This window comes from Lycorma delicatula, chromosome 6, assembly GCF_047948215.1.
Source record: "Lycorma delicatula isolate Av1 chromosome 6, ASM4794821v1, whole genome shotgun sequence".
Taxonomy (NCBI): domain Eukaryota; kingdom Metazoa; phylum Arthropoda; class Insecta; order Hemiptera; family Fulgoridae; genus Lycorma; species Lycorma delicatula.
In genome coordinates, this window is record NC_134460.1 from 164481826 (window position 1) to 164498368 (window position 16543).

The following is a 16543-nucleotide window of genomic DNA, read 5'->3' on the forward strand; positions in this document are numbered from 1 at the left end:
TGACATAAAACCGCATAACATATGCAGTACAGAAGGTTGTGATGTACAGTCAAGTGGCAGTCGCATCAGACACACAGTGCTGTATTCTCCGCTGACATCACGTATCTGTGAGTAGCTCCGGTATGTACTAATTGCAACTGCCTATGTCTCTGATCTGTTTAAATTCCGACAAAAGCGTGTGGGATAACCTGAAGGGTATAAGGATTGTGGCCAATGACAGTGAGACAGAGCGTGGTATAAGAAGCAATGAGGCTAACAACAAATATCCAATCACTACTGTTGCAACAAAAACTCTGCAGCCAAGGATGGTAATGTATGATGTCTCATGGGACATTAGAGAAGAAGGGTTTGTGGATGCGGTAAGGGTACAAAACACAGATTATTTAGCGGAGGACTTTGCCACTTACAAAAAAAATACAATTTTTTGCTCAAGGAGGTGTTTCATGCCAGATGTAGACAGTAATGTTGCTTATTATATAGTTGAGTGCGACAAGCTTTTGTGTACAATGTACTTGGAAAAGGGTAGGTTGTTTATTGATACCGATCGTGAAAACAGAGAATTATTTAAATGTCAGCAGATGTTTCCGGTGTTTGGGATTTGGCCACGTGGCAAAATTGTGTAAAGAAAAGAAAGAGCTTCGTTCCATCTGTGGCAAAGAGGGACATTATGTTAAAGCCTGTCCAGTTAAAAAGGATGGGGGGCCCTCTTATCTGCGCAAACTGTCTCTGTGCTCGAAAGCCGGCCAACCATGATTGCAAGTCAGAAGAATGTCCAGCGTACAAGCGTGACCTTCTGAGTGGTAGGATTGATATTTACAGCTGTAATAGGGTTAGTGGTATTGCCTTTGCTTTTGTTAGTGTTTTCTGTTTTCTTTTGTTGGTTTATTATTCTTCTGGTTTTCTGTTTTTATTTATTGTGCCAGTTTTTGATTTGTGTTTGGTTTTGTTAGGTTTGTTTGTTTTGGTGTATATTGATTTATTTTATTAGTTTCAGGATTTGATGTCTTTGGTTTTTTTTGGGGGGTTTGTTAAGAGGAATTTAAACTTTGGAGGAGTTTAAATTTTGTCGGAATTTAAACAGATCAGAGACATAGGAGTTAATCTTCTTATACATTCTGATAAGTTTGTTTTATACTGGTTAGTTTTAGATTTGTTTCAGGTTTTTTTTGTTGGTTTTAGGTTTCTTGTTTCCTTGTGTTATTGTTGGCTTATGTTTTTATTTCTGTGTTTCAAGTTTTGGTTTGTGTTAGTGTCTGATATTTTATTTTTGCTTAGATTAGATTGTTGTATATGTTGTTTGTTATTTTCTTGTTTGTTTTATGGTTTATAGGTTTTTGTTCTCAAATTAGTATTTAGGGTTTGTGTGTTTTCTTTAGTGTTTCATTTTTATTAGTTTTTAGGTGCATCTTAGGTTTGTTTCATGTTTGTTTATTTTACTATTACCTTTGGTCTAATTTTTCTGTGTTTCATGTTACTACTTGAATTAGATGTTTTGTGTTTTGTTGATGTTTGGTTTAGTTTACAATTTTGTATTTGTTGTTTATTGTTTATTTTATGTTTTCAATTTTCAAAATAGTTAGAGCCTGTTCTGCGTGTTGGGCACACACACCTGGTTAGGATGGCAGGATAGTTTACTCAGATGGTCCTGTTTAGGATCTATTAAGATCATTGTTACTTCGATCCGCGTTAGATATTATGTAAAAAAAAAACTTACATGGTTTGTTGTATATGGTTAGTTGTATTTGTACAGGTATCATGAATAATTTGTATCGCATTATGTTTGTATTGTGTTTTGTACTGATTATTTAATGATCTCGTGTAAAAATCTGTATTGTGTTTTCAACTTAAGATCTGAACTTATAGTATGATATGACGTATGATTGTGTGTGTGGGCGATCTCCCCCTACCTGATGGAATGCATTATTAGCTATGCCAGGGAGGATGGATAGCCAGGGGTGGAAGTTTAGTCGGTAGTGCATACGCTCTTCCTAAACCCAAGCAGGACTTGTTAGCGACGCCGACACTGCTTCGGCGTCTGTAAAATGGATTCCCCACCTCTACAAAAGACTAAGATGCTAGCAGCTGGTCTCGCCTAACCCACAGTGATGGCTCACCATAATCAACAAGGATGTTTGCAACATGGCTTGATCTAAATGCATCAGTAACAAGGTGAAGAAAAGAGTGGTGTAAGCATCCAGCATGTTAAGCATGGTATGACACGATGAAGAGTAGATGATACTATTTACTGACTTTCACCCCAGATTTCTCGAAAATTACTGCACATATTCTGGGATCTATCTTGTTTGTTTTTCAGGTCAATGACTACAAGACATCACTAATTCTGCCCCTTAATAAACAGCATGATCTCATTTCACCAGGGTAGCTGAAATTCAAGCAAAATCTTTCACTAGCCAATAACTCACAAACAAAAGATTTTAGGACATATGTTTACATGAAATTTTTCCATTATTTTCATGAGCAGAATAGGTTATTCCACTCAGGAGAACTTCAAGAAAGTCCTGGGAGAATTTCATGATACACTCTGTGTTAATATCAATATAAAAATGGAATGTATGTTTTGTCATTATAAAAGACTGTTTTGTTGTTTTTATTTTGCAGTAACTTTAACATCTGTTTTAAATAATTTTTCTGCATCACTAAACAGAAACAGAGCATAATCTAAAGAGGTAACCTCTTTCTTTAAAGATAAAACAAAGCCATAAGACACACAGCCACAATAACAATTCAAATGTTGATAAATTAAGATAATATTCAGCTTGTTTAGAGAAGAATAATTTAAGGAAAATTATTTCTTTTTCTACTCTGAGACAATTAGGATTTATATTTTTTATTCTTTTTTTCTACATATACTTAAAATAATTAGTATGAAATACAGTCAACTTGTGAAAGAGAATATTGTGGCAAAAGTTACATTCTTTTCTGGACGAAAAATTTTGACATACATAAACCAGGCATCTAATTTTTTTTAAACATATAAATTATAATAAGATTCTTTACATTTTTACCTTAACTCCTTTAAATCTGTTATCCATTTGCAAATTATTAAGTAAAGGATCTGAAGATCCAATACTTTTAGAAGCAGTTTTATCATCTGATATTTGGGCTGACCAAAATATTTCATCTGGAAGATATCTTCTTAGTTCACTATTACGTCCACTTTCCGTTTCCAAATAAGGAACAGGTACCTAAGTAAAATTAATATTGTTAAAAATAAATCGTTAAAACCAATAAAATTATAATGATGAAAAAAATAAACCAACTGTAATAAAAAAAGTTAAAACATTCCACTGTTTCATTAACAGTGTTTTATTAAAAATTAATAAATTGTAAAACAAAATATTAGAATCTGTAAACAAATTATCTTCATGTAATGAGTTGACAATCGGAAAAAAAAGGGTTATTATGTATGGCAGTAGAGTATATACAAAAAGAGATACTGAATTTAACAAGTACAATTTTTCCTGTGCTATACTTCGGTATTTTTTTTGTCCAGATATATCATTACTGTAGTAAACAATTTGAGCTAACAACACCAAAACTAGACTTCAAAATTAAATAACAATACTATAAAACAAAAACATCAAAAATTAAAATTTGTAATATAATAACAAAAAATATTCCTCATACAGTTTAGCACAGATGTAAAGTGCATATGCAATATGCTAAAGTTGAAATAAAATCACAATTAAATACAACATTACAAATCTAACAAAGCAACAAAATTAACACCTGGCATATACCATATCGCATAAATATACAAACACATTATAGTAATAATCAAATACTAGAATACAAATGCACGGCACCTTGAAAAATAACAAGACATTGGATATAATCATTATACTGTCCCCTGAAATATTTCAGATCTTAATCTGTAATTTAAATTTCAGATGTAATGCCGCATAACATATACAGTCCACAAAGATATGTGTACCGTTAGTCGGTAGCAGCAGTAAACACAAATGGGTGCACATCGGACTTAATGATGGGATATCCAGTAGTAAGCCAAGCGTGCTCTATTTACAAACAACAAATATAACCTCCTTTCAACAGTTATTGCTGCATGAAGAACTCCATGCTGATACAGTATTCTTAACAGGAAAAAGTTTATTGTTGATGGTAGCATTCTGTTCACTTTGCCATTCATCATTCACGGACCACCCTCTTCAGAAAACACCCATGATCATGAGAAACAACACGATTAGTAATAAGAGGCTGAAAATAGCCTATTTTGCCACACTGGCAGTGTGGTCATTGCCTGAAATTCTCTGCACTGTCGTGAATGCCTGTGGTGACAACTCTTCTGCTATTCAGATAACTCTAAATCAGCCAAGTCACGGCAAAAGATTTCTTTTACCAAGTCATGGCAAAAGATCCCTCCCTCGCTGAAATTAAGTGTCTTACTGGGTTTCACTCCATCTTCCCTATATATTTACAGGTTAGCAGTTTCCAGTACTGTTCTTCATTGTTCACTTCAATAAGCAGGACACCACTCCTTAGCTTTTTAACAGAATTTATAGAACCATAAGCTGTTATGACACACTTATTTACCAGGAAAGGAGAAACCTTACCAAATGATTTAACTTCTTTGCTGTATCACACCACAAGAAACCTTACACAAGAAATTTTTACTCCTCTGTTGTTTCTCCATCACTATCTAAATCTTCAGTTGATAAAGTCAGTCAAATTCTCTTACAAATCTTGGGCTTGTTGGATTTTTCAAGTGGACCAACAACCACTGACGGAATATTTTTTAGGACTGATATACGGTTACCACAAGTGCCAGTGACATAACAGACCACTCCAGCAGAGTACGTGTATACTGGAACTAGGACTCAACTGGGTTCACCCTGGTACCTAGAATACATAATTTAAGACTCACTATGTACAGCCATCCACCAATCAGTATGATAGTTTCCACGTAGGGTTATGGTTGCATTTTGTAAGATTCTTTAACACCACTGAGTGTAAGTATAAGAAGAGAGAGTGTAAAATGTTGTTGTGTTGCTGTGTAAGGGTATATATTATAATTTGTATAGTGTTTGAGGTGTGATGTACGTGTATAATGTAAAACATTTAGCAGCTCAGGGTGTAGTAGAAAGAAAAGCTCCAGAGTCTAGGACCATGGGAACACCAATACTAAAAGTCTTAAAGAGTAAGACTCCCACTCAGGGATCCTGCTGAATTGGCCAAAAGAATCTTTGTTATCTGTTTCAATCTATCTGTTTTCCCAACCATCCATCAGTACGGGTGACTGATGAAATTTACTATTACCGACTTAGATAATAACTGGTCTGTGAACGCTTCCACAGAACTTTTTGGACAAGTGCCAAGTAAGATGTGAAAGTAGGGATGCTGAACACAAGGGCAGATGATAAAATATACTTGATGAAGATGACAAAAATATATACGACCCATCATTCAGTACACAGAAATCCAAGTTCTGCCTCAGTTGATCAACAACAGTACCTTGAAAAGAACATGATGATAAGCCCAATGAATAGTAATGGGTGTTGAATTGGCCAATTATTAGGCAGGGCAAATGAATCTGTGGTAACAGATTGGACAGATATCATCCTCACCGACATCGGAATTTGGGGAAAGTTGCAGATATTCATTTTAAATGGTGCCAATATCTTCACCACCACTGCAGAAATGCTTGCAACCAGCAGAAACCGCATGGCTAATACGTTTTCTTTCAAGAAAACAGCAACATTTTCACATACTATGCCCTCAGTTTGGTGGTTCCATCTCTCGCAGATGTAGCTGTGAGTTTACTGCAGACACAGTATCAATGGACTTTGCTCCCTTATCAGGAGCTTGACATCCTGATGGCAAGAACGAAGACCACAAACATTTTGCTGAATAATCTTACTACCCATAAAAAATATTTTTTGACATTTTGAATTTTTCTTTTGAATCTTTCATTTGAAACCATGTGAACAACTTATTTTTCACTATAATTTTCTTAAATCTTTACAACAAAAATCTGAAATTTTAACTTACAATAATATACATATTATATTACTTTAGCTAGCATATACATATATAAATTTTTTATTATAAATTTAATCTACAATTAAATAAATTTTCAGTAAACTATTTTATATATTATTCTAAACTAATATTTATGAATGATTTCATTTTTAGTATTTTTATCTGTTTTTGGGGGCTCCTATGTAGTTGACAGAGTATAATTTTATAAATACATGTTGGTAAAATTGTTTTATTTTTTAAATGTAATGTTATCTGAGTTAAGTTGGAAGTGGATGCTAAATGTGATAACATGAACTATTCCTTGAGTTGGTAGCCCGACTCAAGGAATAGCAACTAACATTTTACGAAAAAAAAAAACAAAACATAAATCCATTTTACCAAAATTCAATAACATCATCGATTGAAAAAAGACTTTTTTGTTCATGAAAAAATGCTACAGCCCTCTTTTATAAGTAAACATTAGCATACAAACAGTACAGATTTGTTTGGAAATTCTAAAAGGTTAAGTGAATCTTCTAATCTAAATGCAGCTGAAATCTTCAAAACACTTGAAGTACGCTACTGATCTTAGGCATCAAGAGAGCTGGTATCTTGAGATACTATTGTGGTATATTTCTTAGCAATTCATAGCAAATATTATATGCAACGAATGAAGAATTTTTGAATATTCATTAAATATTTATTCTAAAGGAGAACTGATAAAGTCATAGTAAAAATACCGAGAATATCATTTAAAGTTTATTTTTTTTTAATATTGTGAATTATAAATAATTGAAAGAAATTATAAAATTTTTACATGAACTAATAATAAATATAGTATTAAGAAAAACAAGTCTAAGTACCAAGAGCAGTGATACAAGGGTGTAATTATCCCCACTGCTTATTAATTTTTACATAAAAGAATCAATTAAAGTAAACTAAAAGAAACAGTAAAAAATATTTTTTTAAAATCACATACTAATATTATTTCAACTAAAATAAAAAAATCAGAATAAATAATATATGTGACAGAAAGATAATGATGAATCGAATATTAAAAAAAGAAAAAAATAATATACTAGAAGTTTAATCATGCTTTTATCTATGTACAAATTTATAAAGAAAAGGTGGTTTAAGAAAAGTATAAAAAACAGATTTTTACAAGTCAGAAGAGTTTTCGCTTGGTAAAAAAATTTGCTAGAATAAAATATAGATTTATAACAAGGAAGTAATTCTTAAAAATAATTTCATATAATGTAATTAAATTAATCTTGTTACTGAAAGTGTTATTGTATTATTATATACAGAATGGAATTACTGACATAATTTTATAATAACTAAACATGGTCAACAAGAAAATCAGAAAACAAAGAATAAAGGATTTTGAAATGCGATTGTCTCAAGAGCATGAAAGTCAAAAACAAAAAAAAAAAAAATTGTAAAAGAAGACAAATATGAGAACATGTAAAATATATGGGAGGGGGTGAAGATGTATAAATTTAAAAGATTAGTCCAAAGTAGACAGAAGGAGGGAAAGGTGAAATTAGTTTTAATAGTTAAAATTAAGGTTGGATTTAAGTAAACTGTTTAGAGTAACAAATTGTTTTCTAACTACATCTTAAATTCTTTATACACATTTTTTTTTTTAAAACTAATAAAGCCTTATTAATGCTTTAAACACTGGTTTTGAATAACTTTGAAAACACTATACAAGGTTATCGGGAGAAAAGTAAGTCTTCTTAATTAGTTTGTTGCTTTTTTTATAGACAGTTCAAGAGCCTGAAAACTGTAAATTTTAATTGCTAGACTCATATCTTTCATTTAATAAAATTATAGATTGATATTTTCATGATCACTAAAAAAATAATTTTGTAAAATTTGAAGCAAACTTGCTGCATTCAAAAACAAGTTGTGAGAAATACTAGTCATCATTTTATTTACGTCTACTTTATCATTAATACTAAAGAATAACTGATTTCACCCTCCTCATATTACACATACACACTCATATACAGAGTATTCAAAAAGCGATGCAATCTTATGGAAGAATGTTTCCTTCTTTTGTTGCAAGTTTAATTGAGGAAAATTGGGTTACAGAATGCAGCAGAGAATATTTATTGTCTCCCAATACATTAGATATGCCAGTTATGGGCCAGGCCTAGAATGCCTTCACAGAAAAGTACGGTGTGGATGCACCAAACAAGTCCTTCATCAAGCAGCTGTATGACAAGATCCAAAAGGCATGGAATGTGGCAGTGCAGCCAAAAGTTATTGACTGAAAGTGCTAACAACGGAAAAATTGATCAAAGTGCAAACTGCCTATTCTGTTAGTCCCGAGAAGTCTGTACAACGCCTAACTAGCTAGTCCGGTCTCTCTGTTGCGCAATGCCCAAACGGCATTGCGCAAATGTTTAAAGATGCATCCGTACAGAATTCGTGTTGTTCACTGGAAACATGTAGCTATCTGTCAGTGGTTTATGTCATCTGCAAAATCAGATGGGGAAGAACTCAATGACTGGCTTTGGTCTGATGAGGCACACCTTGGATATGTTATATGAGGCTACCTTGGATATGTGAATGCACAGAATTCATGCATATGGTGTAAAGAAAATCCACATCAGCTACATCAACAAAACGTGTGTGTTTGGTGTGCAATGTCATGTAGGTGAATGTTCATGACATTCTTTCACGGCACAGTGAACAGTGTGCACTTAATACAGATGGTGCAACAATTAGTAAACACTATACCTGCAGACAGGCCAGAGTACTTGTGGTTTCAGTAGGATAATGCTATGGCTCATACAGACAACAGCACTATGATTTTCTTGGATTAGTGTTTTCAAAGGGGTTGAGGCCCCTTCGTTCTCCTGACTTTTCCTTGTAGGGATACCTTAAGGATGTTGCTTACAAAACTCATCCTCACATCATTCCCAAATTACAGAGCAAAATTGAACGATGTGTCACTACAATTTCTCAACAAGCATTACAACATGTATTTAAAAGCATGCAATATCATATTCAATTATGTGAATCACATAATAGAAGCCACTTTCAACTGCTATTGTAACTTACTGATTTTCCCATAAGGCTGCATCACTTTTTGAACAACTATATATTATTATTTATTATATATTTATATATCATATATATATTATACTATTATATATATTTATATATAAATACACACACAGTCAAAAGTACAGAAACCCTCAGCAACTTTTAACTGTTCCAGATGAAGTACTGTATCTTTCAAGATAAGGTATTCGTCATCTACATTACCTTTTGACAAGAAATAGAATTTCAACCCCTTCTTGGAGGGTGGCACAAATATCTTGGGGAGTAACTCAAACATTATACATAGTAACACCCTTTGTGTGGTACATAATAATTTTAAAGGTATCTTTAAAACAAGAAAAATGGTCTAAATAAAAAGTCGATACGATGTCTGTATCTAAAATGGCAGCAGGATAAAGTTTGGATTCTGAAAATTACTTAATTTAGTAAGTTCAAAAAATTAAATAAAATAAAAATAAAAAAGCTGAATTAAATACAAATTTAATTTAATTAAAATTTATTATAAAGTTAAATTTAAATTAAAATAAAAATTTATTTTTAACACAAACTGTCTTTGTTCAAAGTTAATGAGTAAATAAACAAAAATAATGTCACCTAATCATGCTGATCATTGATGGTTTCTTACCGCTGTTTCTTTTGAAACCATCAAGCTTAAAGAGAAACCAAGCTTAAAGACCATCAAGTTGAAGCTTACTTCAACGTTATTGTTGTGTAATATTCCATTTACAGTCTCAGGATTAGTTTTCATTACTACAATGTTAATTTTCTTACGAGAACGGTTGGCTAATTGATTTTATCTACCTCTACAAAAGTAAAGTAAAGTATTTTGTCTACCTTACTTTTGTAAACCACTTTTGTTTACATCTTTTTTACTTATTTTGTAATTATTTTTTACTGAATTAATTTTTTCTGTGCTACCTGTTAACACTGCTATCAACATGACAGTTAGTGATCAGGAGAGGGTCGCACCTTTAATGATGAGGGGGGCTGTGGTAAAAATTGTCACAAAAAATTTGTAAATTGTTCAATGCAACATTTAATAATCTTAACCCTATTTCAAAAAGTAGTGTCAAAAATCATCAAATAATCTGAAGAAACACAGAGCATTAAAAACAGGGGAAAACCAGAGGTCTAAATCTGCAACAAATTGTTAGAAATTATGCAAGAATTTATTGAGAATTCTCATTCCTCGACTCGAACAGCAGCACAAGAACATAACATTAGCCAAAGTTCAGCGATTCAAACATTCTAAAGTGAAAATTTCAAACTCTTCAAAATCCGTCTGGCGCAAGAACATAATGAAGATGACTAGAATCAAAGACTTGAATTCAGCGAAATTATGATAAACGATAAATATTATTTGTGCAAATTCTAATTTATTAAACAAAAATTTTTTATGATGAGGCCACATTTTTTAGCAATAATAGCAATGAATATTAAATAAATTGCCATAATTAGTGATACCAGACTGATATATTCTAATATTTATTATATAATCTAATATTTTCCTTATATTATTATTATTATTATATTGTATTTTTTCCTTATATATTCTAATACTTCTGAACCACTTAATCCTGACTGATCTAAACCGATTTTTCTTGTTCTATTGCTATTACTAATATCTGAATCATTACCTGATAAATATCAATGATTTACAAAACAGAATTAAAATATCACCACAAAATATTCATAGGATATGATTGAATAATGCAGTATCCTTTTACAACCGACTGCCACACTGTCAAACAACATATGAGGACCTTTCAAACATTTATTAAAATGAATTGTAAGTAAATAAGCAAACATTATCCTTAATAAATATATTTTTACATAAATTTGTTGATATCAAATTTTTATAAATTTATTTATTTGGGATAACAGTTCCTTAAATTATCAATGTAACTTTTTCAAAATCCAAACTTTATCCCGCTGCCATTTTAGGTACAGACATTGCACCAACTTTTTATTTATACCAACCATTTTTCTTGTATTAAAGAGACAATATTTTAAATGGTATCATCCTTTGGGATAATACCATTTAAAATATAAATTTTTAAATTCAAAAAATTTTATCATTTAAAATAAAATTTTAAATGGAAAACCCTACCATCTAAAATATTTGAGTTACAACCCCTGAGGCCATCCTTCAAGAAGAGGTTGAAGTTCTATTTCTCGTCAAAAGGTAAAGTAGTTGATAGTTAATCTTATCCTGAAAGTGATAGTATTATACCTGGAATGGTTTTGAAGTAGTTGAGGGGTTTCCATACTTTTGGCTTACTCTGTATATATATATATATATACATATATATATATATATATAATTTATTTAGGTTAAACTTTTTATAGTTCTTTTTTTTTACTTCTGTACGTAAATATTTATTTATATTATATATATATATATATATATATAATATTCTTTCAGCCTCTGCAAAGCACAGAATTAGAGAAACACTCTTACTTTTAATTTTTTACTTCAAAACGCTTTCGGGCCTAAGCCCATCCACAGTGATATATTTTATAAATTACCTTTTTATATTTTTTAAAAATTGTTTATTTAAAATAAAATTAAAAATTTTTTGAAATCTTTAAAAGCATTTAAAATAAATTTAGGACAAATATTTGTTCAGTCAATAATGAAAAAGAATCATTCATTCTTGACTAGAGTTATAAAAGATACCACTGAGGATGGGCTTAGGCTCGAAAGCGTTTTAATGAAGTGAAAACTTAGAAATAAGAGTGTTTCTCTAATTCTGTGCTTTGAGGAGGCTGAAAGAATAGTATATTGCATATATATGTATATATATATATATATATATATATATATATATATATATATATAAAAAGAACAAAAAATAAGAACCTTAATTAATGAATACTACGACATTCACAGCACAATGTAAATATACCCAATCAAATATTCATATGCTCAGTCAAGTGCTATACTGTAATAAGTGCTTCAATCTGAGCAGGAATTATATTCAGAAGAACATGTCTATATAACTTTTGTTTGTTTTTCAATTTATTATGTTTTTTTTTTTTTATTACTCAACTGGAGGTTAATTTATAAATAGCTCTCATAACAGTTACAATAATTTCATATTTAAAATTAATTATCTTACCTTAAGATGTGGTGAAACAGATAATATGGTGTCATCTAAAGCTTTTCTAAATTTATTAGCCATAGGTAAATCAGCAACAGCTAAAGCTTGATTTGAAGAATTTTCAGTAAAAACTTCATCTTCATAATTTAAATACTGATGTAACGGATCACTAAAATCACTAATCGATTCAACATTAATTTTACGATCATCAGTTAATGATTTATCTTTTGTAGCGATTGATCTCGATTTGGTAACATTGCTATCGCTTGACTTATTACTTTCAATGCTATTAGATTTCCTTATATATTCTAGTACTTCTGAACCGCTTAATCCTGACTGATCTAAACCAATTTTTCTTGCTCTATTGCTATTACTAATATTTGAATCATTAACTGAAATATTTTCTTTATTTAATGAATGATCTGCATTATGGTCACTTTTGATATGTCCATCTACAGTTGTCTGTTTTAAATTCATCATATCCTTTGAGGTTGAAACATCCGTAGATTCACTTTCAGTTGTTTGGTCTTCAAAAAATTCATCGACTGACTGAGGTATTGGTGGATTAGCAAATTCATCCATTAAAAATGATCGTTCAAGTCTCATATTATACAATGAATAAATCATTTTACTGACAACACGTTTTAATTTTGACATTTCTTGTAATGTACCACCACGTAATAAGACTGTGCAACCAAGATGAGGTGCATTACATCCTTCCAAGAACATTAAAGTTTTTGTTCCACCTAAATTATAAAAAAAAATTATTAATCAGAAACAACATCTGTTGGATTATAGAACAAAATTTGTCTCCAAATTTGTTTTGAAAATTCGCAAACTTTTTTTACAAAAGAAATTATTTAGGAACAAGTATAACCTTTATGGTTCACATTACATGGAACTGTATGGAAAATTCCATCTGCAACTTTAAACAAAAAATAAAATCAAAACACATTCAGAATACTATTTAGAAATAAGTCGTGATACATTTTATTCATCACATCTCTTTCATTGAGATCTGGTACATAAATGGTTTGCAAAAACCATTAGCTTAACATAAATATAATTAGGCATAAAGATGTATGTAGATAAAAATGTTACATTGAACTGTAAAAAAAACTTTATGTAACAGAAAAATAATTGAATGAAAGTTTAAGCTTGAAAGAATGTGTTTTGATTTCATCTTTTGCACAGAGTTGAAAAGATGTAAATGGAGTTAATAAAAATTATTTTATATTGAAATAAAATTAACGAATGAAAATTTAATCTACAAAGTAGCGGGGACCATAAATCATACCTGCTCATAAATAATCTTTTTTGTAAAAACAGCTGTATAATTATACTGTTTACAATTCTACAAATGGTCAACAAACTTTTAGTTTTTTAATTCTGTCGATCAGTATTTATATGGTTTTTTACTAATTACTTTGCTTAGGCCAAAGATAAATTTGCTAATAGAATATATATAGTCTATTCTAACTCGAAAAGATGTATGTAAAATATGTGTTAGTGATACTACGATTAGTAACTGAAGATATATTTATATATTTAAAGTTAAAGCACTTAATTAAATATATCTTTTAGATGTTACAAGTAGGCAGCCACCAGTCAGCAGCTCAGAAAGTCAGGGGTAATAGCAGGCACTCTTCTCCACAACTGCACCAGTTTTCATTTTGAAACAAGGTAATTTTATGAAAAATTATTACACATATATTGTTCTACCTCAGGTAGAACGTATGTTTTCAGTAAAGAATTTTACTGAAAAGTTTTATGAGAATTAGATAAAGCATTTGGTAGTTACTCTTCATCACAAAAAGACAAAACATCAAAAGTTAAAACAGGGCCTTACTTCACCTGGCCAAAAAAAAGTAATAGTGCTATGCTAATTGATAAAAACATTACAATATAGAAGGAAATCTTAGTTAAGTTTGCAAGGCTACCTTTGTTGGTTATTTTGTAAACAGTTATCCTCATAATTGCTTGTCTTATACAATCTAATCTGAAGTTATAAATTCAATGCTTTGTAAAATTAATTATTCGATTTATATAATCTTTTCAATGAGTGCATTTAGTTTTTACCAAATACTATGTAATTTTTGATAATGATAATTCAATTTAATTTTTTTGATGGGTCTTACACAAAAAACAAACTAAAAATATAACTCCATAAAAAAAAAACATTTCTTAATGTCTTAACAAATTGCAGCACAATGTGGAGGTGAGTTTAAAAGCTGTCAATTCCATTTTCCAGCTGAATAGAATTGGCTCAGTCAAGTCACAAAGGGAAAGTGTGGCAGAAAAAGAAAACTACTAAAAGTAGTGATTTGTTGGAGGACAGGTTATCTAAACTTGACCCCAAAAAATCAAGCTGTAATCTTCAAAGGGAAATGGGTTGGCGTTGATGTTATAATTCTCATGATTTGTGATTAAAGTGGGTGACAAAGGTAGAAAACTTGAACAAGGTAGAAAAGCATGGCTGTGAAAGAGCAGCTCCTAACAAAAAATTTTAAGAAAAAGAGACAACACTGGTCTAGGAAATATGTGATTGTCTAAGATATGTGAATGTCAGAAGCGGTTTATCTGTGATGTAATACATTTTACTTTTTTTTTTTTTTTTTGTCTTCAGTCATTTGACTGGTTTGATGCAGCTCTCCAAGATTCCCTATCTAGGGAATATCTACATTTTACTGTGAAAGGAAAACTTCTACAGTTTGTTTGGAGGGCAGATGGAAATCTATTCTTCCAAATAAACTGATCGGTTGGTGAAATATCTGGTAAAAAAAAAAAATGTTATGGAGATGTTTTCCTGTTGAAGAAATGATGAACACAAAAAGTATAACTGATTTTAAAAAACAAGAGTTCAGCTTCTTGTGAAAACCAAAAATTGATTGTTTTAGCAAGACCTCATCCCTGTAATTCTTCAAAGTAAAAAAGGTTTATGAATGGCAATAATATCTGTTTGTTAGATCAGTTAGAAAACTTACCTAGTTTCAACCCTACTGACAATTTATGGCCCGTAAAAGAGGAAAATAAGGAAGCTGGACTACATGACAATGGAGAAAATAATTAATACTGCAATTTGTATATGGTTTCAGGATGAAGAATTTAAAGAGTAATGGGTAAGACTAATTAAATTTATGCAAAAAAAAAAGTGATAGAGGTGATAAGATATAAATTTGGACATACCAGGTAAGCAATTTAAAACTGAAGCCAGTTCAAACTGCAGATGTCTTAGCATCACCTTTAACGCTGCTACTATCAGTGCCAATATCGGTTGTGCATGTTACTGCTCTCATACATTGTTGTCAATTGCAAACTACTAGTTCTTCAGTGCAGTATAGTTTCATTCTTTGCAGTTGAGTTTTTCTAAAATGCCTTATTCGATCAGGGAAAGTTGCTAAAGTGGTAGCTTATGTGCGTTCTAGATACTTTCAAGAAACGTGTCAGATATTTGTGGAGAATATCTGAATGCCGGCATCCAAGCAAAGATTAACATATACTTTTTGGTTAAAAAATGGCATACAACAATGGGATTGGGACTAATATTTTTTGAATGGATTGTTAATAAGGCAGAAGTGTACCGTATAATTTTTTAAGTTCAGTTAACAGATCATGAAAAAGTTTTTACAACAAAATGAAGCAAAATGTCACACATCAAATGATTCACTAACCAGCATAAATTCATTTATGTGGCTTTTACAGAAGAATCATCAATCAGCAGAGAGGGGTGGCCTCTGCGGCATTCCCTAGAATTTGTCTAGTTACGATTTTTTCTTTGGAGCTATTTTACAAGTAGAGTTAAAGAATTGAATCTCCACATTATCGATGAACTAAAGGTGAACATTCAACAAGAAGTCAACGGCATTGACAATGTTTTGTGTTGAGGGACTCAGCATCACTGTGCACGCCACTCACTTTGAATATCTTTTGTAAAAAATGGTAAATATGTACAGTTTTGCTAATGTAAATACAGAATTTAATTTAATTAACGTTTTAATTTTTTCATTTCATTCATAAAATATTTATTAAATGTGGCAACTGTGTTTAGCCTATACAGGTTTGGTTTTAAGTTGTTCACCCTTTATTTCATATTAATATAATGAGGTACAGTATAAACTCGTGTAAGAAAAATATAGAAATTAGTTAAAACTTAAAAGTGTTTTCATTCATCACAACACTGCAATAAAACTGGACAAAATTCAGCCATTAAATAGATGCACTCTACAAAGTTGAACAAAAAAATAGGCTAACTGTCAACTTGTTCAATGTTAAGGAGGTCATGTTCCTTTTTAATAAGAAAACCTAACATTGTACTCGAAACTTGAGCAGACAACTTTATTAGGTATTTCAAACAGAACAGTCTACAC

General features: G+C 31.0%; 1 protein-coding gene across 5 annotated transcripts in view; it reads right to left on the reverse strand.

The window, feature by feature from the left end:
* Positions 1-16543, reverse strand: part of fab1 (1-phosphatidylinositol 3-phosphate 5-kinase fab1) — a 143638-nt gene that overhangs the window by 69778 nt on the left and 57317 nt on the right. For all 5 annotated transcript variants that reach the window (XM_075369033.1, XM_075369031.1, XM_075369034.1 and 2 more), the window contains 2 exons: positions 12195-12922; positions 3027-3206 (listed from right to left, as the gene is read on the reverse strand). In XM_075369033.1, coding sequence (XP_075225148.1) covers positions 3027-3206; positions 12195-12922 — 908 coding nt within the window. The remainder of the gene's footprint in view (positions 1-3026; positions 3207-12194; positions 12923-16543) is intronic.